Source organism: Grus americana, chromosome 1 (genome assembly GCF_028858705.1).
Source record: "Grus americana isolate bGruAme1 chromosome 1, bGruAme1.mat, whole genome shotgun sequence".
Lineage (NCBI taxonomy): Eukaryota > Metazoa > Chordata > Aves > Gruiformes > Gruidae > Grus > Grus americana.
In genome coordinates this window covers 38340096-38364779 of record NC_072852.1, presented here as the reverse complement: position 1 = coordinate 38364779, position 24684 = coordinate 38340096, and the positions used below count along the sequence as shown (strand labels likewise).

The following is a 24684-nucleotide window of genomic DNA, read 5'->3' as shown; positions in this document are numbered from 1 at the left end:
AGTAGAGGAATGAGAAAATAAAATCAAACCTTAAAACACCTCCCCCCACCCCTCCCATCTTCCCGGGCTCAACTTCACTCCCGGCTTCAACCTTTCCCCCCCTCAGCGGCACAGGGGGACGGGGAATGGGGGTTACGGTCAGTTCATCTCACGGTGTTTCTGCCGCTTCTTCATCCTCAGGGGGAGGACTCCTCTCATCGTTCCCCTGCTCCAGCATGGAGTCCCTCTCACGGGGTGCAGACCTTCAGGAGCAAACTGCTCCAGCATGGGGTCCCCCACGGGTTCACAAGTCCTGCCAGCAAACCTGCTCTGGCGTGGGCTTCCCTCTGCACAGGTCCACAGGTCCTGCCAGGAACTTGCTCCAGCGTGGGCTTCCCACGGGCCACAGCCTCCTTCAGGTGCCTCCACCTGCTCTGGCATGGGGTCCTCCACGGGCTGCAGGTGGAATCTCTACACCTCCTCATCCTTCCTCCATGGGCTGCAGGGGGACAGCCTGCTTCACCATGGCCTTCACCACGGGCTGCAGGGGGATCTCCGCTCCGGCGCCTGGAGCACCTCCTCCCCCTCCATCTGCACTGACCTTGGTGTCTGCAGAGTTTCTTACATCTTCTCACTCCTCTCTCCGGCTGCAAAAGCTCTCTCTCTCTAAGTGTTTTTCTTCTTCTTAAATATCTTCACAGATAATAATCTTCACAGAGGCGCTGACTGGCTCGGCCTTGGCCAGTGGCGGGCCCGTCTTAGAGCCGGCTGGCATTGGCTCTATCAGACACAGGGGGAGCTTCTAGCAGCTTCTCACAGAAGCCACCCCTGTAGCCCCCCCGCTACCAAAACCTTGCCACGCAAACCCAACACAGTGACTAATGCAGCCCAGAAAGTAGCTTCAAAGTGATTTGTTTTCATTTTAAATATTTATTTTTTTGTTTTCCTAGAATTTGCTTTAAAACACAGCAGATTTATTAACTGCCTCACATGCTACTGCCACACAAGAGGCCCATAATGGCACCTGAAGGTTTCAGCTACCTACCAACGGTGTTTAGAGGCAGATTTGGGATTATGGAATAAAATATTCTAAAGTCAGTAACAGTGTTCTCACTTATTTTTCCTATGGCCAAGCCCTCATTTTTTTCTGTTTGAAAAAAAAAATGTTAACAGTGGTAACATACAAACTGTGCATTTTAAGTCAGAAAGGATAATAAATAATTCACAGATATAAATTGGTTGACTCCTTTGAGTCCTGCCCTTTTAGGCTGCCTATAAAATTCACACACTGGTTTATTCTGAAGTTCACTAACAAAGCAATCTTCAACATTGGGAAAAAAAAAAAAATTACTCACTTTCAGGGCATCCCCTTCATTGCCCTCCATGACTTCCAGAATAAGTGCAGCTAGTATGTTAAAACCTTGACAATAGCCAACAGATTTATTCCACCTGGCATAAGCCAGCAAAACGCGTTTTAATACCACTCGATCTTGCTCTGCCTCCTGGCCACAGTAAGAACTGCAACCAGTCCGGTGAAGGTCCTTTAAAGAAAAATGAAAATGGAAAAAAAAAAAAAAAAGACAAGAACAAAGAAAACGTGCATTTTCCTTCCCTATTTAGCTCTCCTGCCTGTCCCAGTTTTCCTTCCACCTCCACCCTCCCAATACACACTCACGAAGTTGATGACAGTATTTCTTTTTTGATCTGTAAACCTTTAGCTTACTGAAGAGAAATAGGTTCAGCGAGCTCTTAAGCAAACAAGTTACCTAAAAAAATATTCATATGAAGTTGTCACAGAAGGTATTAACAGATATCTACATTTCAAAAAGGCAAGACATAACAGCTGCTTAATTGAACAAACAAGAGCAATGGTTTTTATTGAATTATAAAATATCTGCCAGGCAACTAAGTTTTCAAAACACTTAAAAAAAAAAAAAAACCAGAAACAGTGTCCTTGAGATTTAAGCAATTTATAAGTGGGGGGCAAAACATGTACTACAGCTGTTAATATTTCATGAGTAATATCTAAAGGCTCAAATTACCAAGTACAGATGACAACTGTAATAATCAGGAACACAAAATATTTTGCTCCACGTACTCTAATGAAGGTTACTATAGAACACAATCTCTCCTAAAGAGAGATTTACTTCTTAAGTAGGTAAATAGACTATAGGCAATTTTTTCCCAGCTAACAACAACCAGACCAGTGCAGAAGAAGGATCAAAGAAGCCAAAGAAATAATTTTGGTGGCCCAAAGGGAATTAAAGTATAATTTTTACCCAAATGGTTGCAGAAAACAAAATAGACCAAAATTCCATTTATTAAAAAAAAAAAGTCACTTTTCATTAAGAAATTAAAATAAACTAACAAATTAGTTGGCTACCTTTACTATCTGGATGCCCATAGAGTCATCATCGGGATTACTTCTTTCATTGAATGTGAAACGCATGGTTTTATCCCAGTCAATGGCTATACTGTGTAAGTACTGATCAGCTAGGGTCAGCCAAACCTACAAAAGTACACAAAGCAAGTCAATAAAATTAATTATTTCTCAGATAAAATATTAACAGTTTTCATATATATCATTAAATGGCCCCCATCAGCTTCATCCATACGAGATCTGCTGCTAGACTTAAAATATGCAGAACTATATCTAAAACAATTTTTGCACAATTAAAGTAATACCTGACTTCCTAAAACAGAAAGGAGGAAATAGTTAGCATTAAGAGTCCAGATCTGTGAACTGCTTACAAAAATGTAAGTAAGTCCACTGTCAGAAACTGAATCCACAGGGGCCCTCCAAGGTGGAAGCCCATCCTCCTGCAAGGACTCTCCTGGTCAGTTCAGCCCTTTAACCTCATAACCAGCAAGGAGTTTTATAAAAAGGTAATACCACTGCAGGCTTTCCTCAAACTCCACCATGGATCTGTCTCCTGGAAACCCCCACCAAAGAAATCTAGTGGTGCTTCTCTCTCCCAGAGGTCTCTTCTGATCAACTTTGCAGAAGAAATAGTGTCCAGTATTAAGCATTTGGGATTGATCTGAAAGTGTCACTTGGATCAGAGTAACTGACTCTTGTAAGAGGGCTTCCTAAACTGTTGGTGCTACAGGGAGTTCTGAAAACAAACATTCTGACTATTTTTAAAGCCTAATAATTACCAGAACAGATTTAGGCACGTGTATCTAAAACAGAGGCTGGACCTTTATTAAACACTGAAAAGTTTCTGAACCGTGAAAGACCATACAATGACAACAAGTCAGGATCTCTATTGGAAAGGAAATTGAAAGAAATCATGAAAGCAAATTGGTTGAGTTTTATATCAGCCATTAACTCACTCAAGTGAGAAAAGCAATTCAGACACTTCCCACAGATTTAAACACTTAGATAGTTAGTTGCGTGATGAAAGATTTTATGGGCAGCTCCCAGTATCTCATGTTTTCTGCATTTAAATGTCCCTTCCCACACTATTGCAAAGCTACCCATGCAGAGGAATGCCGCTGTTCTGCCTCCCAGCAGCCTTTGGCACTGCCGACATCCTACTGATGTTGTTTGACTGGATTCTTTATCTCTGCCAGCCCCAGAAAACAAATGTCACGTGCCACAGCAATAATGCAGATGCCACCCTGCTCCTTCTGCTGCCAGCAAAGGAGGCAGTCAGCATGCTGCTGAAACAAAATGCTTCCTTTATTTTGATATCAATCTTAAAATCATTGGGAAACCAGGGAATGGCAGTGAAAAGACCCTTTTCTTAACACTACTTCTTTGGTTAGCATCACGTGGTCACGTGTGAGCAAACACAGAGAAGGGCAGAATGAGAAGGAAAAGACAGAGATTTGAGTTGGATGATGTGGCAGAGCATACCCTCAGCAAGTCTGCTGATGACACAAAACTGGGAAGAGTGACCGATAAGCCTGAGGGCACCTTGACAGGCAGGAGAAATGGGCTGACAAAAACCTCATGAAATTCAACAAGGAGAAGCGCAAAGTCCTGCACCTGGGAAGGAACAACCCCAGGCACCAGTATATGCCAGGGACCAAGTAGCTGCAAAACAGCTTGGCAGAGAAGGAGCTGGGGGTCCTGGTGGACACCAACTTGACCATGAGGCAGCAATGTACTCTTGTGGCAAAGGTGGCCAACAGCCTCCTGGGCTACATCAGGCAGAACACTGCCAGCAGGTCAAAGGAGGCGATACTTCTCCTCTGCTCAGCCCTGGTGAGACACACCTGGAGTGCTGGGTCCAGTCCTGGGCTCCCCAGTGCAAGAGAGATGCAGAGCTACTGAAAAGAGTCCAACAAGGGGCCACTGAGAGGATTAAGGGACTGGAGCATCTCTCCTATGAGGAAATACTGAGACCTGGGACCGTTCAGCCTGGAGAAGAGAACACTCATGGAGGATCTTATCAATTTGTATAAATATCTGAAGGGAAGGTACAAAGAGGACAGAGCCAGGCTCTTCTCAGTGGTGCTTAGTGACAGGACCAGAGACAAGAGCACAAACTGAAACATAGGACGTTCTGTCTGAACATCAGGAAACACTTTTTTACTGTGAGGATGACCAAGCACTAGCACAGATTTCCCAGAGAGGTTGTGGAGTCTCCTTCCTTGGAGATATTAAAAAGCCATCTGGACATGGTCCTGGGCAATCGGCTGTAGGTGGCCCTACTTGAGCAGCAGGGTTGGACCAGATTACCTCCAGAGGTCCTTTCCAACCTCAACCATTCTGTGGTTCTGCCACTCACATACCACAGAAAAGTGTCTGAGACTTACTGGAGTGTGGGAAAAGAACATTTCAGGAAGGAAAAAAGGCTGTTAGATGGATACAATGATTCACCAGAGTTGTAGATTAAAAACACGGTCATAGTGGTGTGACGCAAGTGATGACACAGTAAGTCTTCTGTTCCTCTTTACAAATCAGGGAGAAGGAAACGGTTCGGTTTGGAAAGATAGCAAAAAGAAAATTAATCTGATGTATCAAAAATATATGGAACTACATGTATTTTATAAAGCTTTAAAATATTCTTTTTATTAAAACTACATTTTTAAAGCTGAGATCATGTGACTTACGTAGTTTTATAGAAAAGATGAATAGACATGCCTTTTTTTAGACTAGGGAAGTGTTGCTAAAGAAAGCAATAAAGTAAGTTCAGCAAAATCCCACTGGACCCTTTCCTACTACACTAACTCTGCGCAATTTCCCATTAATGGCACACTCTACCATTCTACATCACTCCTGACTCTGAACTTCCCTAATATAAGCAATCTACCTTTCCCCCATCAAACGTTTCTGTGAACATTCTTGTCAGCACTAGCATCTATCAACCACCTTCATAAGTATGACAGCCTACACTGGAGATTTGCTCCCCTTTCAGTTATCTTCAGCTGCGGGGGCAGCTTCACCAGTGCAATTCCTTGAGACTGACAGAATGAATCAATAACATCTGCACCAGAATAAGTTACCTAAGCCACAAGCGGAAAGATCCCGACTACTGAAAACACCATCTTGACCTGTCTCCTCAGTCTCTCCAGCTGCCTGTGAGAATATCACTGAAGAATGTAAACTAGGAAAAATCCTCAGTACAACTTAAGCTTAAAACTTACAAATATTTGTTAAAAACCACTGATAATACTGATGTCATTCACCTCTCTCTCCTGAGAAACTCACAGGCACTATGTCCCACAAAGCATACAGGTCTACCTACCTTTCTCCGCCATTCTTTCGGTATGCCCGTCGGCAATCTGGCCACTGCTTTGAGTGCATCATGCCACTAAAAGTAAAAGCATCCAAAAATCCACCATTAGTTTAATGTAACAATATGGAAACATTCGCAACACTGCAGACAGGCACATTCATTTCATTTTACTGCACACATTTCAGAGTTTAACTGCTTAATCCACTCACAGGGAAAACATAGATTCATTACTTAATGATGTAACAAAAATGTAATATTCCAGGACATAAAGACATATGAGATATCTGAGTAAACAATGAAAGCCTATTGCATTTTCCAAACACTAATGGAACAGCTCTTGATGCAATTGCAAATAATATGCTGATATTATGATGACAGATGCACTTTTGAACTAGGGCAAGTACCTTCATTGAAGAGAATCCAGTCCTTCATAAACTCAAGAGAAAAATGAATCAAATTACCTGCTGAAAACCATTTTGACCTAAAGATGGTTCAAGAGTGAATTTCAATTTTGTATCAACCCCTAGAAAAAAAAGGAAAGAAAGAATAACAATCATTATTTTCATTTAGCTCAGGAGGGGAAAAAAAACCCCACAACTGAAATAAGAACACAAGATTTCAGCTACAGGTTTTAACAACTACATTTCAACCTGTTTCTGTGAATTCTTGTCTTCATAGTGGATTCAAGGCACATGCTAAGTAGTACATGGACAAGTTTTTAAAATGCAGTAATACCCTCTTCACACTAACGATGTCATTTGGCATAACTTATTTCACTATTCTACAAACTACATTTGTACATTGCAAACTATCATATGCATCCACAGAAAAAAAACAGAAAGAGAGACAAAGAGTTTATTTCCCTTTCAACTTCTTGACATTAAATCGCTCAATACTCATTTCTAACTTGGGGTACTAAAATTATTTTATTGCTCAAAATATCAAATTTTTTATAATTCCTCAGAACGTAAAGCACATTTGGTCAATATTTTCATTTAAGCTTAGATTTTGTTTTGGCCATAGGAGCAAATTACTTTAATTGTTATAAAGCACGCCTGCTAATAGTCTATCATACAGAATATTACATAAAATACTATGATCTGAAGTTTGGTCTACACTAGATGCTGATTATGGCACTTGATTATGCCATAACACGAGGAATAGTAACAGTTTAAATTGCTTTATATCCCACATTTTGAATGTACAAGTCTTTGGGCCTTCAAGTGCCGCTGTCCAGAGCTGAGGTGCTGAACACTGCGGCGCATCCCCTCCCTCTGGTCTTCTGGCATGAAGAATAAAGCCTTTCTTTATTTTTCCTCCATAATTTAATACGATCTATTGCTCCATATTTTAAAATATGTTACATATAGCTTCTTGTCTTTCTAGAATATCAAGCCAAGCATTTTTAATATGTATTTTAATAGCCATATATGTATATATAAAAACCCAAAACCAAACAGATTTTAATCCTGCAAGGTTTTAAGTATATAAAATCCGTGCTAATCAACTCACCAGTAATACTCAGTGCTTCAGAATACTAAGCCTACGAGTCTGACAAACCCAAACTGTAGTGGCATTTGCTAGTTATGGAATGTAAAATGTCTTTCAGTGTTTGCATACTGAAGTGGTGATAAGTAATTCAAAAGCCTTACTGCCTGATAAATATATATTTAAAGACAAAGACTTGTCCTTCAAGGCTTTTTTTTTTTTTTCCTTTGGTGGTGGAGAGGTAAGAGAAAGAAAGATCATTCACACAAACCCCAGTATTGTTTAGAATTTTAGCATTTTAGAACTGCATCACTGAGATCAGTGCTTTCATCTCCTTGCTTCAGATTTAAAAAACATGCTTGTCAGATCTAGAAAAATAAAAGCTTCAAACCATAAAAGAAATGCCTTGAAAACATTAAAGGATTAACAGTTATTCCTGGAAGTAACTGTTATTAGTATTCTTCCCCATAACTCCATGGCACTCAGCACGGACTCCTAATAGATAAATCTTTTCATAATAATTCAAATCAATGTAACAATGCCAGTAACCTCCTAAGATGAAATTGTATCATGTTTGCTGTAAATGGAAAAAGTGAGTCTCATTCCCAAGCAATCTAGTGGTATGTACTGGAAAATCCTAATACATATAAAAAGATATCATGACCAAGAACTCCCTTTGTTAAGGTAACAGATGTTGACATGTTATCTAATACTGCCTTGTAGCAAAGACACCTTCCAAAATAATCATGTATTCATTTCCAACTCAGCAGCCAAATATTAATCACTTCACAGTTTTCTAAAACTTAAAGATCCCAGTAACAACTTCTCTCTCTGTCTTATGAATTTTGTAAGACAGATGCAAGCAAAGATGGCCAAGTCTGCAAAAGATCAAGCACAATAAGATATAACCACATGAACGTCATGACCACGGAGCTCACACAGGGGCCCTGATAGCTGTCTCTCTTGATTAAATGAGACTGAAATGAGACCCTTGAATCTCCATCTACAAAAGTTTATTAAATCACGGCAGACAATTAAGACAGGTGTGAAAATTACTAGAAATGAGAATAACATCCCATGGTAACACCAGACCACATGGTGCTCTCTCTTCAGTATGGCAAGGAACCTCTCAGTCAGGGCATGCACTGTAACCTCTTGTAGAAGCCATGGAGTCTGCACCCCCTTATTTGTTCCCAGTTAGAAATATTCCCAAAAATCAAATTCTGTGATGGTTTTGTGACAGGAGAGGAGAAGAGTCATAGGAAGTGAGCCACAGACCATACAGGAATGGTTCCTCATTTCTGTCCCACTTTAAAGACTTTACATTTCCCAAAACCAAAAAATTACAACCTTGTTCAACAGAAATACAGCAAGTAAGCAAGTAAAAAGAAGCTGCAACATGAACACTACAGACAGAGCAAGGAAAGGCTATACCCACCCAGGAACTTCTTGGGGCATCTGCAGGAAGGCAGCCAGCAAGCTGGGAGTAGCATCTCATTGCCTGTTACTTGTTTCTGGCACAAGAACCAGCTTGCTAGGTGCGGTTTCAGCACTCCTCATGAAATTTGCCCGTGGAGTTTAGAGCTTCAAGGAAATTAATGCCTATCTCTATTCCAACTTCTCATGGTTTCCCAAACCTTCCTACATCCATCGTTTTGCTTCTCCTAACAAATCTCCCATCCCTGCACATCTTTTCTTGCACTCAGTTCTGTCATTTTCATCCCATCCACTCTTGCCTGGATCATCACCAGCCTTTCTCCAGGACCTCCTTCCACATACCATCTTTTGTCCCTTACATTTCCATTGTGTGCTATGTCTTACCAGCGACTCCCTTTAATTCTGTACTCAGTTGCCTTCTCCCAACAAACTAACTTAGATTCCCTGATACCTTCTTCCCCCCTCAGTACCCCACACCTATCCAGCCCTTCCACAGACCTTCTACAACCATTTTCACTGGATTTCCCCTTTTTTGTCCATCCTCTATCTCCAGGCCACATTCCTCTCCATTACATAAATACATGCTCTTTGCTTTTTTGACCCTTAGGGCCTTATGAGAGCTTTTTTCCACAGCTCCTCCGCATGGACAGCCTAGTCCCTACTCTTGGGGACTGTAAGTACAATCAGTACAACTCAGCCCTTTTACATCAAGGCAGCCAGGCTCTAGTGTCATTTGACACATTAAGTATCACCTCCAGGTCATAAACTTTCAATGGATGCTTCATACGTCAAAAACATATTAGCCCATGTATGCAGGAATGTGCTGGGAACACATATGAATTAACTACCTACACAAAGGTACAGCTGTTTGGCACAAGTCAAATTTCTGAAGGGTAAAAGAATACCAAAATATGGCACGTTCAACACCCTTGCAACCAGGTCACCTGAAACCAATGCAGAAACAGTATTTAAAAAAAAAAGAGAAAAAAAAAAAAAAAGAGGAAAACCCCACAAAACTCAGTCCTGTTAGCTTTCCCATGTAAAATACACCATGACTCCTGACAAAAAAAGGCTGTTAGAGGGAAGATTATACCTCTAGGATTCCCTAACCCTAGCAGTCTTGCACTGCATGACCAAAATGTAGCACAGGATCACGTAATGAGCCACAAGAGAGGAGAAAAATGTTGTGGTCAGCCAAGTACCTGGGTGAAGGAATCAAATCCCCACTCCTCAGCAACATGAAACAAAAGGATGGGGCAAAGTCTGGGATTTTTTTCAGAAATACTAAACCAGAAAAAGTGTATGAAGATGATCTGTTCTGATGCATGTACGGGAGCTATAGCTTCAAACTTACACAGCACATCACTAGGTTCTTGGCTGTACTTAAAAGCAGTTGTTGAAACCTCTCCCATGGAAAGCCAATAAATATTTCATTGAAAACAAATGAGGAAAAAAGCCTAAAGCAGCTTTATGTGCAGTGGGAGTCCAAACCTGGGGAAAAAAAAAGGCAACGTAAACTACCACCTTATTGTCGCTTGTTGTTTCAGGAAGATTCTTAGCCTTGCCCTGTAATTTATCTCTAAATGCAGGTTTTAATCTGCAAAATGGAAAATAAAAGTAACATCCTGAGTAACTCTGCATGAAATCACTTTTGTCAGGAGCCAGAGCTCACTGGAATGTAACAAAGCACATCTAAAATCTGCAATCTACAGAAACTTCTCAATACAAACAGACAGCTGATACAGACACTGTGTCTGTGTCCATCACTCCATGAAAGTGTGCATCCTGAATGATATTATTGTATGTACTTACATATGAACAATATGGAAACCCCAACCCAGTGGGATTTCCTGACTTTAAGACTATGGCATTCATGGTTATGTCTCAGATCATCTCCCCTGGTCTTTGTGGGAATGTAAGTAAAAGAATGTCACTATCCAGATAACATCATTACCTGGGATATTAGAAGATTACTGTAGAAGCAGGGGGCTGTGAGCATTACAAGTCAGGAAATCTCTCTGATAACGGCAACCCCATAAACCTATACCATAATATATCTGAGACCTTATTAATAATAGCATCTGAAACCCACCTCAAACACAGAGGCAGTCAGCAGTGTGCGCCTGATGCGTACACAGCTAGTACAATGGGAACCTGAATCTTACACATTTCTATGCATTGCTCTCTCATTGTTTTAGTTGAGCTCAGGCTTGCATGTTTTGTAAATGCCTAGGACTAGGCAACAGCTCAACAACGTCTTATCTATAATTAACAGCTCTGACACTGCAAATCAAATTTAAATTTCCAATACTTCGCAAAAAAAAAAAAATCCAAAATTTTGATGGCAGGTAACGAAGAATTTAGTATTCAATAATGATCACCTGTCAGTGCCTCTGCTGAGAGCCCATCGCCATGGAACAAACACACATTGTTGTCTGACCGTTTGGCCCTTAAAAGATTTTGGTCCTGAAGCAGGATCCAGAAAAGATAGCTGCAGAGCTGATGCCTTTCCCCTTCCGAAAGGCATGGTTACCAATTTAGACAACACCCTACCGCAGACAAAGGCTGGGCGGGAGGAGTGTGCTCCAGCAAGCCAAGAGTTAGCAGCTTTAGCGGGAAAGAGCTGGTGAGGCTGAGGGGAGAACACAGGGCCTCGGCGGCTTGGCCCTGCGGGGGGTGACCGGGAGAGGCTTGCGGACACCAGCGGCACCGCGGCCCGGGGGAGAGGGGAGGGGAGGGAGGCAGCAGGGACCGGGCACAGCCAAACGGCACAAACCGTTGCGAGGCGGCGACACCGGGCGGGAGAAGCCGGGAAAGGAGACGGGAGAGCTAAAGAGCAGAGCCGGATCCGCCGGGTGGGGAGAGCAGGAGGAGCCCCCCGGGGAGCTCCCACAGGGCCCGCGGACGCTCGGCCTCCCGCCTGGGGCCGGCCTGGCTCCCTCGCACCCGCCTCTGGTGCCTCCTCCCGTTCCTCAGCCCGGGGCGACCTCGCAGGCCCCGCTCCGAGGCCGGCCCAGCCCGGGTAGGATCCCCACAGCCTCTGCCGCCGCGCTCCGCACCCCCCCGCCGCGCCTCAGGCCGCGACCACGGCGCCTCGCGCAGGCCGGGCCCCGCCGAGGCTGCCCGCACCGCGGCGGCGGCGGACGAGGCGTGGCCATTTGTCTCGGGCCGGTGCCGGCCGCCACCGCCCGCGGGGCGCAGCCCTGCCCCGCCGCGCCTACCCGCGGCCCTCATCGCCCTCCGGCCGCGTCCTCCTCGCCAAGCCGTCCCCGCGGAGAGGCGGCGGCCCGGGCCCCGGGCGCTCCCCCTTCTCCCCGCTAAGCTGCTTACGGGATTGCAGCCGCCGGCTCGCCGCCCAGCCGGGGGAAAAGCGGGTTACCTGGTTCCAAGGTGCAGAGCAGGCGCGGCGCCGTCCGGGAGATGCAGCTGCGCTTCTTGAGGACGTTGCTGAGGATGGTGCCCACGCCGCCGCCCGAGCTCTGCCGCTTCAGGCATCGCCCGCCGCGCCGCAGCGAGCCCGTCAACCTGTCCTGCCGCATGGCAGCCCCGGCCCGCCGCCCCGCCGGGCGCTCGCTGCCTGCGGTACCCGAAAGCTCGTCCTAGGGCGGCGGGGCCGGGGGCATGGCGGGACGAGGGGGAGCCTCGGCCGGGCAGCGCGGCAGCGGCTCGCAGAGCTAGCGGGGATCTGCAGTGCAGAGACAGCAAAGTCGAGGTGCGGGAGAGAAGAGAGAGGACAAGGAGAGGAGAAAGAAAGAAAAAAAAAAAAGGGGGGAGAGAGAGGAGAAAAAAAAAAAAAAAGAGTTGCTCCCGCCCACAATCCTAGCATCACTCCCTGAATAAACCAACAGCCTCTCCTCCTCCTCCAGCACCACCTGGGATGCAGCAGGGGAAGGGGAGCAGCAGCTCCGGTTAGAAATAAAGGGAGCCCAGGCGGCTCAGCAGCGGCAAAGGGCTCCAGGACAGCAGCCCAGCCCCAAGGCTGCACATAGCTCACCCAACCCATGCAATACTGACATGTCTCACTTGACGCCTGTTAACAGGGGGCAATATCGACATTCCTGCCAAAACGAGCTAAACATCCAGCAACAAGACTTCTCACGTTAGATTCTGGCCTACAGCTGGCCATGTACAGATAGTCCTGCTGCCCCTTTCAAAAACCTGTGCTGGGAAGGAGTCCCACAAATGCTACCAGACCACGGAGCAAGGGGAGAGCGATGGATGTAACGGTATCTCAATGCCAGCCTGGGCTGGGGTCAGGTCCCACGGCCAGGGCTGCTCAGAGACAGCCCCAACAGCAGCAAGACCAAGTGGGCTGTGCAGTTTCTGTGTTTCTGACTCTCCAGCACAGAGACTTTGAACATCCTGCACTAAAACAACAGCTTTTTCTATGAATCTAAACTGCAACTGCACTTATTACTAATGACGTGCCATGCACTAAAAAAAAGAAGCTAGTCAACAGCATTTTATTAGATGGCTTTCCAGTGCTATTATTTGACCTAACAGCATCTTAAGAGAGTTTGATACAAAATTTCAAACTAGTGGTTTGAATGACAAGAAGGAAAAGTATTTGAAATAATGACAGCTTTTACAATCTAAACCACTTGGTGTTTCTGTGGAAGGAGAACAGATTTATCACACCACATTAGTTGGGCTCAAAGACCAGAAGTCTGAGTCTACCTGCCAACGTCTGTAGCTTTGAAACAACAATTTGCTCCTTTATTAAAAAGGTGTTTTTATCAGCCATGTGACAAAGATAGGAGAAACTGGCAACAGATAAGCAGCAAAGCCAATCATATAAAATACACACAATATAAGACACAGAAGGAAGCCTTTTATTTTTTTAGATCAGATATAGCTATCTTCAGAAGTTACTGTTAATTTTTGAGAAGTATGATTTTCATCATGCCTCTTTAAATATCTCTCTCTGTTTTGGAGAAAAATCACTAGATTTGAGCTGCTAGCTTGCACTCTGAATAGATAATTAAGTCTGTGTGTCGGTGGTTCTTTTTTTAACAAAGGTGACACTTCCCTGCTGAGGTAGATGATGCAAATCACTATTTCAGTGCCAGCTGGAGATGATGATTTAGTGGTTAAAGCATCAAATTTGAAAAGAATTAATCTCCCTAGGTGTACAGATTGTACCAATGGGATTGTAACAGAAACATTTAAATACAGAAATAACAGTATAATCTCTAATATTATTCTCCTCTTCCTTGAGCACCATATACAAATAGCACCACATCATTCTTGGATCATTTCAAGACTGGCTAACCCAACACCACATGCCGTTACTCAAAGACTCAAGAGCCATAGGCAGTTTCAGGAACTACTTGTTTTCCATACAGTGAGTCATCCCACTAAACTGAACATAATCATATGTTACCTTTGATTTTTAAACAATTACAAATCAGCTCAAAGAAAGACGTCAGTATTTCACTGATGAGGATAACCAGCTCTTGAAATGAGAATTCGGTGTCCTCATTACTGCTATTTCTCCTACTTGTCATCTTGTCACTGTATAAGAAAACTGAAAACAATCAGGACAATCATTCTGTGACTTGGGACATGGCTACTTTTAAGGACCAGCATACCATTAAGGAAGCTTTCCCACATGCCAGCCAATTAACACAACATTAATCTTAAGAAAAAAAAATGCAAAAAATTAACTTCAGGAGACAAAATGAAGAAGCCAAGCCATACTAATGGGTTTGATGACTCACTGGATTATTAGCACAAATAGATTTTAGAGACACGGATAAGCCTCCCATTAAACATACATATCCATATCCATATCTTAAGGGCAAAAGCTTAGCTTTTAGAAAAGTGGATGGCATTGGGTTTTAACTACTGATCAGGCAAAGCCTCTAATTTGCCTGCTGCAAGACATGTTCTGCACCACTCCCTGGACTTGCAAACATCTAAGCATGACACTGCATGTCAGCAGCTTGTATAAATTTGCCATATTCCCCACTGTTAAGTTGCAAATAGTCTTCAACGACGGGGAAATTTCAAAGTATATGGAATGCCGCAGCTCACAGACAAATCACCATAGTTTCAAGTTTGTGAAAATGCAACAAATTTGAACCCAAAGATGTCACCAGCTATCATGAATCTAGTTAGATCACCAATTGCAGAGAGGTCTAGCCATGTCCAGAAGTCCTCACCTGCAATTACTGATGAGACAGATAACACTAAGAAAGGATTTGGGAAAAAAAAAATTAAAAAATTCAAAACATTGTGGCTAGCCCAGACATTTCAGCTCCAAATATTTTGTAATAATCAACCTGAGATGTTGCTTTACCCCACTCCCTGTAGTTCATTTATTCCCTCCCACACAACAGAATCACTTTCTGAAAAACCTTACCTCCTCATTTGGCATCTCTTTGCAGTCTTACCACCAGCAGCTGCTAAGCATGCCTTTTAAAGGCCAGAGCATACTTTGTAAGAAATACCAGTTCACATGTATAACTTGCTCAATTGCTACAATCGGCCTTATGGTGATTGGTCCTGCGATCACCACCAGGTTTTGACATAAGAGAAACCAACTCCATTTACCTTAAACCTCCCCGTTCATCAGCCCAATTCTCTCTGTCTGCGCTGGGACAAGGAGGTAAAAGACAGGCAGCTAGAAAGGGAGAATGAGCACAAGCAGATGGGGCAGCAACAGGAACAACAGCAGAAACAGGGCCACAGACCAATCTTGCTGACAAAAGGACGCGTTTGTTTGCATTGAGCTTTAACTACCCAAACCCTGGATGACTGGAAGGCACAGTTCACTGGTTCTCTTCTGATGTGTGCAAAGGGGACTGAACGTAACCAAAAGACTAAATGGTATGACATCTTCAGCTGGGTCACTGTATTTCATGAGCTTCATATCCTCCCCTTTATTTCACACAAAAGTGAACAAACCTCCTGTAATTCTAATTTGCATCACAACATCCCAGTAAAATGGTGAGAGTTTGGGGACAAAGCATGTTTGCCACACTTCTAGACATCTGTGTTAACAAAAATACTTAAAGCAACACATACCCATAAAAAATACTGTAATAAATATATTGTATGATAATACTGTAATATGTTTCATCCCAAAGTATTTTAGAAATGACATTTAGGCAGCTTCACTATACCAGGTGCTGATACAGCAAATATCAGAAAGCATGTATATATCAAGAAGATGAGGGGAAAAATTTATTGCAACCACAAGACAAAACCTATTGTATTGACCACATCATAGGCCATTGTTTGCTAAGCCCCAGAGTTCTGTACGCTACCTTTAAGAGCCCACTAAATATAAGCAGAAGATGTAACCCCATTACCACTTGACTTCAAATAGCTCTACAGAAGTTAACAATCAAGAAATTTTAAATCTGTACCAAACACATGTTCTGATGTGTGTTCTAGTTCTGATGTGCATTCTAGTTCATCATGAACTTCAAAAGAGAAAAGATTTCACTTTCAAATTGCAGTGTTTAAGAGAAAACACATGGAATGAAATATGTCCACTTTGGAAGGAAGAAAGGATAAGGCAGTTTGAGATTCTCCCAGGAGGCAAAACTATTTTAAATACATTTAGCCCATTAACCCATCTTCATCACTGGAGCATAAAATTCCTATCCTACCCAGTTCTATATGTGTTCTATTATTAAACATCCCCCCGCCCCACTTCCTTCTGCTTGATCCTAAAAGCCTAAAAACAAGCATGACCCACCTGGAGTTTCACACTCCTCCGACGCACAAGATGGAGCCACCTCTGACAGCCTGAAAAAAGGCCTCTGGCTCGTTGGGTCTTTGACATTGAAGGGCACAGGTGATGCTACAGTGCGTGTCCTTGAACATGAAAGCCCTCGAGGTGGCACAGTCCAACACTCCTCCCACCTCAGCCTTCAAGTAGAGCATCCCCTCCTGCATTGCTAGTCCTGCTCTACAGGCTCTATTACTGATTTTCTACCTCAGACACTGCAGGCAAGCAGATGCCCTGATCTACCAGGTAGCTTTATTGTGTGGACCACCATGTGCAGAGCCTGTAGCACTGTTTTGCATATCCACAGTTGCATGAGCTCATGAAGAGGGAGTCTACTGGTAAGAGCGGACAGATCTGTGTTATACAGAAGGAGAAACATGATTTTGGACTAAGAGATTCAGTTCTGCCACCAAGCTGGTCTCTGCTCTCAGACAAGTCATCCAGGGTTGCCTTTACTGGACAAAGGATTGTTCCAGAACCAATACAAAAATGAAGTTTTGCTACTGTATTTGTGCCTAGAAAAGGTTCATTTTATGGACTTTCAACAAGGAGTCAGGAAAATGGTGCAGTGTGTTGACACGCCACAGTCTCATCAACACAGCACGAATATTTTAAACTTTTCCATTGCATTAGTCATCATTTGTATCACTTCGTACATAAATGTCACAAAAGAGGTCAGGACCTCACTGTGTCCTATATTACATATCACAGACAAAAAAAGCAGAGCAAATCCTTGTCTAAAAAGGTATTCAGCACACATATAAACTACACAATGGACAGGAAATAACATCTATGATTTTCAGAAACAGAGAACCAAGATTTAAATGATTAGTCTCAGGAAGCGTGCAGCAGAGCCAAGAAACAAATCCAAACATGCTTAATTCTCGTTCAATGCTTCCTCTTCCTTTAGACTTCAGGCACATAGCCTTCTTATTTATTTCCCCTTTCAAAAACTGACAACACCATAAGTACTCTTTAACAGCACCTACTCTTGAAGGAAACCCTAAAACAGCCCATTTGTTCTTGGAGGATTTAAGACAAACTAGAGAGGATCTGGGGTATTCTCTTTTTAGAGTGTGCTCTCTGGCCATGGGGCCTTGTTGATAGCTAAGATTCTGAAAGAGAATATTGCCTGCATGTTGTTTATCCATATCTATTGAGGACTGATCTAGAGAACATAATTAAAATAGCACTGCTTAGTGTAGTGTCTATCTTTCAACAGGGAATTAATCTGCAAGACTATTACTCCTGTAGGAAGCTCACAACTGCGTATACACTACATGAACCTCCAGATTACCACAATCAGGATTTGGCCAAGAGAGCTTCAGACTCAAGATTCTTCATTATGATCTTTAATTTTAGGTTGGTGTTTTGCTTTTTTTTTTTTTTTTTTCATTCTCCCCCTTCCCTCCCATACACACTATCCACTCCTTTATTCTGTACTACACGTGTGCCTACATTGTCATCAATCCCATCCTAAAGGCAGAGAAAGAGAGAAGGTTCCTTTCACAGAGCCAGGTCTCCTTCACCCCAACATCACCTACCCACAAATGTGTGTTGTAATTTATCTTTTCGGAGTGATGGACAGTTACACTTAGTAAGCATATTAACAAGTTGAATAATATTCATAATCATATTGCTTCTTGAAATTTTGGTAAATAAGATACACCCTGAGAAGTATGCCAAACTTTTCCAGCATCAGTGAAAACACTTGAAATATCATACATCTGTAATGAAGGCATCTGTAAACCAGTTGTGAAAGCAGTTTCTAGCAGCTTACAACACAACGGGATGGAGCTGTGATGACCAGTTTCCCATCTAGGGACGCACCACATTCACAGGCAGTGAATCAGTGCAGGTAAGGCTGACTGCAGTCCCTCAATTCGTAGGTTGTTCTCATAGTGGCACAAGATGCTTATGCAATAGGATCACGTGGGTGAGAATATGAAAGCCCTCAAAAGCATCACAGGTTGTTAAAACAGAAGTACAGATGTGCCTGTAACCCCCTTCAACCTGCCTATAACCTCTCTCCATTTGTGAGGATGTAGCTATTTCCGTGAACGGGGAGATGCAGAAAGACTTGACATCTGTACAGTACCAGGGCTAAGGCAGCAACAGCAGAACCACGTGTACTTGTCTCCCAGACCTACGCACAATCCAGAAGAGTACAAAGACCCTATTTTCCCAAGTTCTTTAACAAACCACTCAGCAGTAAGCTACAAGCTTTTCTTAAACCTGTCCCTACACACAGTCACACTGAAAGCTAGGAATATATTAATATTCAAATGCTTTACACCACAAATTATTAACTCTCCTCACTGTGTCACCACTTTACCATCACATCAATTAAAAGCTAGTATTCTGCAGCATCTGGAGTTCCTAGGCTTTGAGGATGAAAGAATTACATTTGCTGATAACATAGCAACCCTGAGCACACAAGTGACAGCAACCAGTGCCAATGGGCTGAGTACAGATGGTGGCCTATTTCACTCCAGGCCCATCACTGGGAAGTGACTGTTCCTAGAGCTTAACAGAAGAGAATTGAAAGAATTCCTGAAAAGTAGAAACCAAGTCATGTTTTTTAAACATCGTATGCCACAGATCAAAGGCACCTCAAATATTTCAAAAAGAAAAAAAAAATCTACTCTGACATTACAAAACAGATGCAATGTTGAAACCTTTAGGTTAATGTAGGGTTCAAGGGCTACACTGAAAGGACAAGGCAGAGATTTAACTCAAAACTATCCACGTGGGAAACAAAAAGGGCCTTAAATATAATATTGCTTGATCACAAGCCAGGACTAAGTTAGTTCCCCTTATTATGCCAGTAATAGAGGAAAACAAACTTGCACAACTGAGTAAGCCTGATATTCTATTACAGCTTTTTGTATTCGCTGCAGTGCCCATAAATCTTAATTCTGGGCTGCAGCATTATTGTAGTAGGTGCTGTACAAGCACAGCAAAAAACCAGACTGCCTGCTTTGAAAGAAAGAAGAGAAAACACATTGGCATACAGAGGAGCAAAGGGAGACAGTGAGATGATACTGGAAAGCATTGTGGTCAGTAGTCTTAATATAAGAGCTGCAATTGTGTTTCTGTAGGCTTCAGACACATGTGAAAGAGGACAATGAAGTAGCATAAGGTCAACAAGAGGTCTGAGGGATTAGATTTTAATCATCACTTCAAGTTCAACATGTCTAAACGTCTACAAGGAAATACCGACATAGAGAGAAATTGAGAAGGTGCTGTTTTAAAATGTTAAGTGTGGGATGGAGGTAGGAGGCATGAGCTAACCTTGAATACTGAGTAGAAATTAAAGGATTTGACAACAGAGAAGAAAAGGTTGTGAAGAGCTTTGGATATTAAAGCAATGAGAGCAAGACATTGACTAGACCTACAATGACCACAAGGGAAGCACAGGCACCTAGCACTCATGCAAACACCTACGTCCAAACACTAGAACATAGGTTTGTTAATCACAAGCTGAAGTCCACTGCTACATTTAATTCTTTGGACATATGTATGTTGTCGTCCAAAAGGGCAAAAGTACACCCAGGGGGAAAAAAAAAAGTTTAGAGAAGCTTTCTATGTCCTAAATGCTTGCCATAAGCTCTTTATCAGAAAAAACCAATAGATAAATAAGTGGATAGATCTTCTCAGGTGAAATTGCAGGGGAGGGCAGAATTCAACAAGAGCATCCAAGTTTCTTATTATTTTTCTCTAATTTGGTTTAACTGTATAAACAAACTCTAAAGTTATAATTGCCATTTGAGTAGCTCAGTGATCTGTGTTGTCCTGATGAAGAAAATACAAGAAATGGGGGGGGAGGTGGGGGAAAACAGGGAGTCAATTTATTTTACTTATTGCCTTCACATGCCAACTATAAGAGTAAAGCAGATCATATGCAATTACATTAAGCAGATAGTTGCATGTGATGAGCAAGGTAAAAGACATGCCATGCAAGGACTGCTAAAGTAACAATATATTTTAACTACTGCAGTAACCAGTAGCATAAAGTCTAGAGTTAACAGCTGGAATAAGAGTCGTAGCAATGCTTACATGCTTGATAAAATATATAGAGAAGACCTTTTAAATTAAATACAAAGTAATGAATTGAAATGAGGTCTCGGAGAGCAAATGTCCTTTTTTTTTTTTTTTTTTTGTCAGAGACATGAACTGCCTCTACTGAAACATAGAATTAAAAATATTATTTTGGTAAGGAACATACTAAGAAGAAAGACTGTTGGAGAGGCGTACATAAAAATACTGCTGAAAAGCATGATTATAAAAATTAAGAAATGTTCCCTAACCTTGCTAAACAATAAATGCATGTCTTGGCCAGTATTCACACCCCAGAATCCTGCTTAAATGCTACATGGTCATTTTAAAAAACAAATCACCAAGTCAGCAGAAAAACTAATGCAATATATGAAATAAGAATTCTGACAGGTATGATTTGCAGGCACACTTAAGATAATATTTGCAGAAGAATGGAGGTCATAGCAGATTGCAGGCTCCCAGCTCTAAAACTGAGCTGCTCTTCCTTTATTAGGATCTGATTATTTGCTGAGCACCTAGCATAGAAATTGAATTTTACAGTGTGGATCACCAGCTTCATTGGTCTGAACTGCTATTTTAGAAACAGGAAGATTTTAATCCTCTCAACACAATTAACGAAAGCAAAACCATCTTATGTCCCCAAGACAAGATTTATCCAGACAGAACCCTTTCAAAGATCTTAGATTAAAAAGTAATTGCCAAAGTTAGAAAAATGACTAACCACAAAACACCTTTACTTTGGGCCGGGAAGCACTATGGGAATGGGACCATGTTTATACATGGAAGTTTTTATATGTTTATTATTTGCAGTAATGCAAAGGACATCCATCAAAGACTAGGCTCAGGTTGTGCACGGCTTTCATTAGACACATAGCAAAGAGACAGGTTGTTCCTGCACTGCCTCAGGATAAGGAGTCCCGCTTCCAGCACGGATCAACCCTCTCCTAGTACACATGGCCTCCATGGAAAGAGCTCTGCTACACAGGAGTGGAAACAAAACCCTTTCTGGGGTTGGGGATGGGAATGGGGTTCACTCCAAGAGAAGCTCATATAAGCCCCAAAGAGCTCTTGGAACTACAAATCTCGATCAGTCAATACAGAAGTCCACCACTACCACTCAAGTTCTTTGATCACATATATATTGGTTCCCATTTGCAGATGCCACTAGTTCTGTAAAGAAATGGAAACCTTCCCAGGAAATTTTGCATGTATGTGAAGCTATTGCAACCCCTCGTCCTCCAGACCACATAATTCCCTTCATCTCCCACGTGGGCCATAGCTGCACAGAGCACATTCTGTGAGTGTTGGAAAAGGAAGCGGCTAACAAAGCAAATGAACCTCAAACTACCACCTCCCCTTCCTAAAAAAAAGTACGTACGTTAGTCATTTAAGCAAGTTTGACACAGAGATAGTTTTTTTCCTGAAGTTTCTAAGATGAGGACATAAAAATAGGTATCAGTTACGATGACATTACCACTCCAAGCTTTTTTACTCAACAGTTAAATGACAAAATTTCAGTTCATAACCCACTCTTACATTGAACGGAATATGTTTACAATTTATCAAAGGCTCATTTAGTACTGAAGCCTTGAGCCATTAAAATTGATTTTGAACATGTGCAACACCAGGCAAACATGAGTTTTGGTAACAGCAAAGCTCTGATTGTTTATTTACTACTGTGTAGCTTGGGACAACTCACTTCACTCCTCTGAACATGTGCTTCTCTACCAGCCTTCAAGTAGTCTTGTCTCATTAAAAGTTTGTTTTTCAGAGAGCTTTGTACCATGTGTTTGTTCAGTGACCAGCTCATTAGGTTCCTGACTTCACTGGGCCTCTCTAGGCATTACTATAAATATTATTAATATTTCTCGGATTAGTATTTTTTTTAAAAAAAGATCAGCTATGTACATGATTACCTCCCCATTCTGGCTTCTTTTAGTCTTACTGGGTAATTATTTTTCCTTCAGGATCTAAGGCCCAATAGCTTATGCTGCCAGTGACCACTGGATGAGATAAGAAATTAGCAGTAACATATTGGAGAAAAAAACCCAACCCAAACCAAAAAACCAAACAACAAACTCCACATGACACTGTTAGCTATCAATGATGCCTAATCCAACCCAAGAACCAAAACCTGTTCATGCTCTGTATTTTGGCCATAGGTATTATATGGATGGCAGGGAAAACATTGATCAGTACCGGGTTGCTGTGATTTTAGAGAGGTAACTATAATTTATAGGGAACTAAATTTAGAAGCTGTTTCACTGCTGGCAAAACATAGAAAGAAATTTCCAATTTTTACCAAGAAAGAGATATAAATGATAGGTCTGTGTCACTTTCATTTTAGAAAGTGTTTAGTAAGATGATGTAACATGGAGATGGAACATGGGCTTGACTTCCTTGGCAAATTTCAAGGGTAAGTGAGGAGCGCTCATTTACTGCTCAGAAAGTCAAATTCAGGTTATTAATAGCTTCAAGGAGAAAAGCGTTTTAAAATGTAAAGTTTTCATTTAACTCTTCCTCTAGAGCTGCTCCAGCACAGAATTATAAGCAGGACTATTGATCCAAACAGACTAAGTTCACAGCCCACTTTTCTAGCATCTTGTTTTTAAATGTCAAGCTTATCTCACAAAGCTGCAGAAACATAGCTGCTAGCACGCCTGATGCTCCATAAATCAGTCTATTCCTAGCACTAATTATCCTAAGCAGCTGTTATCCTCCATTTGATCTTCAATATCCAGGAAATCTTTTCTTCAAAGACTAACTCAACCAAAGAATGTTTAGCACATGCCATATTCAGAGATAAAAACACATCTGTGTTACTTAAAGGCCACCTACCCTGTTGGGCATTTTCAGTGAAGCCCCATTAACCCTCCTACAAGTTCACAATGGTAAAAAAAAAAAAAAAAAAAAAAAAAGGCATTTCATTAGGAAAAAGAACAGCACAGTTACTTGAACTGAAGTGTAATCCCCAGAGTGATAAAAGAGGAGATGGTGCTAAACTAGACAAGTGTGAAAGATGCATACAATCTAATTGCACAACTTCTTCTTTCAGGCTGTTTCTACATCCACAAGCTTGCTAGAGAAAGATTAAAGATTGCAATGACATGGTAATATAGTTATGCCACTCACACAGCCATCCCTGCTGTGAGCTTATACATACAAATAAACCCTTACATCTTGATTGTCCAACATTTGCCATAGATGCCACGGCTTTTCACTACCTGCAGGAATCAGAGCAGGATCTGCCATTGGTTCAGAAGTATCTAAAGGATTTGTGAAACACGAATGCACTCAGGTGCACTTCTCACACATCACTCCTTCATGCGTGGCTTTTGGCAGCACCACCTGTACAGCCAGCTTCCTCACAAATTCCCAGTTAATGCAATGAACTCCTAGGTTACACCCTGGATGCTGACAATGCCTTGCAGCAAAGTGCGTGACTACTTTTGCCCACAGCCCTGTGGGCTGAGCCCTTTGCTCAGCTGGGCCGTGCACCCCAGTCCTCCCTCCCCGGCCAACACTTGCCCTGCCCCAGGAACGCGCTGGGCTGGAACGGGGTGAGCTCAGTTTCACACTCTTCCTGAACCTATGTAGAAATCAGCACCTCGCCTCATTTAACCACAACAATCCCAGGGTGACTAGATAAAAGCCTTGCTTTTCCAGTTTTTCAGGGAACTATTAGTTTAATCAAACTTTACCACTGATCAGGTATCCATGAATAGCTGCAAATGAGCAGAGGGAACAATTTCTGATGTCATGACTGACTGACAGGGACTGTAGATGGAGAACAGGCTGTTCTGACTGTTGTCACAAACAGCAGCATCCTTCCTTTGGGTGACTGCATGCCACCTCAGTTTGAGCTGATCAAATCCCACCTTCCAAAGTTACTGCAGTACTACAGAAATAAGATATCACTGCTCTGAGAAACACTTTGTTCAGGCAAATTACTATATAAGTACTACAAGTATTACTTGATAAGTAATCCAAAACACTCCCCCACAATAATCTATCACATTAATCCCTATTTCTAATACTCAGGAAGTATTTTATGTAACAAGTACTATCCAATACATCAACTTTTCATGGCACAGCTGTTGTGAAAAGTGTAATTCAGTGCACTCAAAACTCTAGATGCATCATGAAACTAATCCTGCGGGGTCAGCTACCACTTTGCAAGAGCAACAGGATTACAGTTACACAGAAGAATATGGAAAAGAAGCCAAGCAGTCAACCTCTGAGTTGTATGCATACCCAAAACAAACACAATCTCAGGTGTAGCACTAACTC

General features: G+C 42.3%; 1 protein-coding gene across 4 annotated transcripts in view; it reads right to left on the bottom strand.

The window, feature by feature from the left end:
• TBC1D30 (TBC1 domain family member 30) overlaps positions 1 to 24684 on the bottom strand; it is a 57024-nt gene that overhangs the window by 19215 nt on the left and 13125 nt on the right. For 2 of the 4 annotated variants that reach the window (XM_054813325.1, XM_054813326.1), the window contains exons 1-5: positions 11974 to 12360; positions 6131 to 6192; positions 5679 to 5744; positions 2363 to 2488; positions 1335 to 1520 (exon numbers count right to left, since the gene is read on the bottom strand). In XM_054813325.1, coding sequence (XP_054669300.1) covers positions 1335 to 1520; positions 2363 to 2488; positions 5679 to 5744; positions 6131 to 6192; positions 11974 to 12133 — 600 coding nt within the window. In that variant the 5' untranslated portion in view covers positions 12134 to 12360. Of the gene's footprint in view, positions 1 to 1334; positions 1521 to 2362; positions 2489 to 5678; positions 5745 to 6130; positions 6193 to 11973; positions 12361 to 24684 lie in introns of those variants that run through there. The other 2 variants (XM_054813323.1, XM_054813324.1) reach the window with 1 other exon arrangement.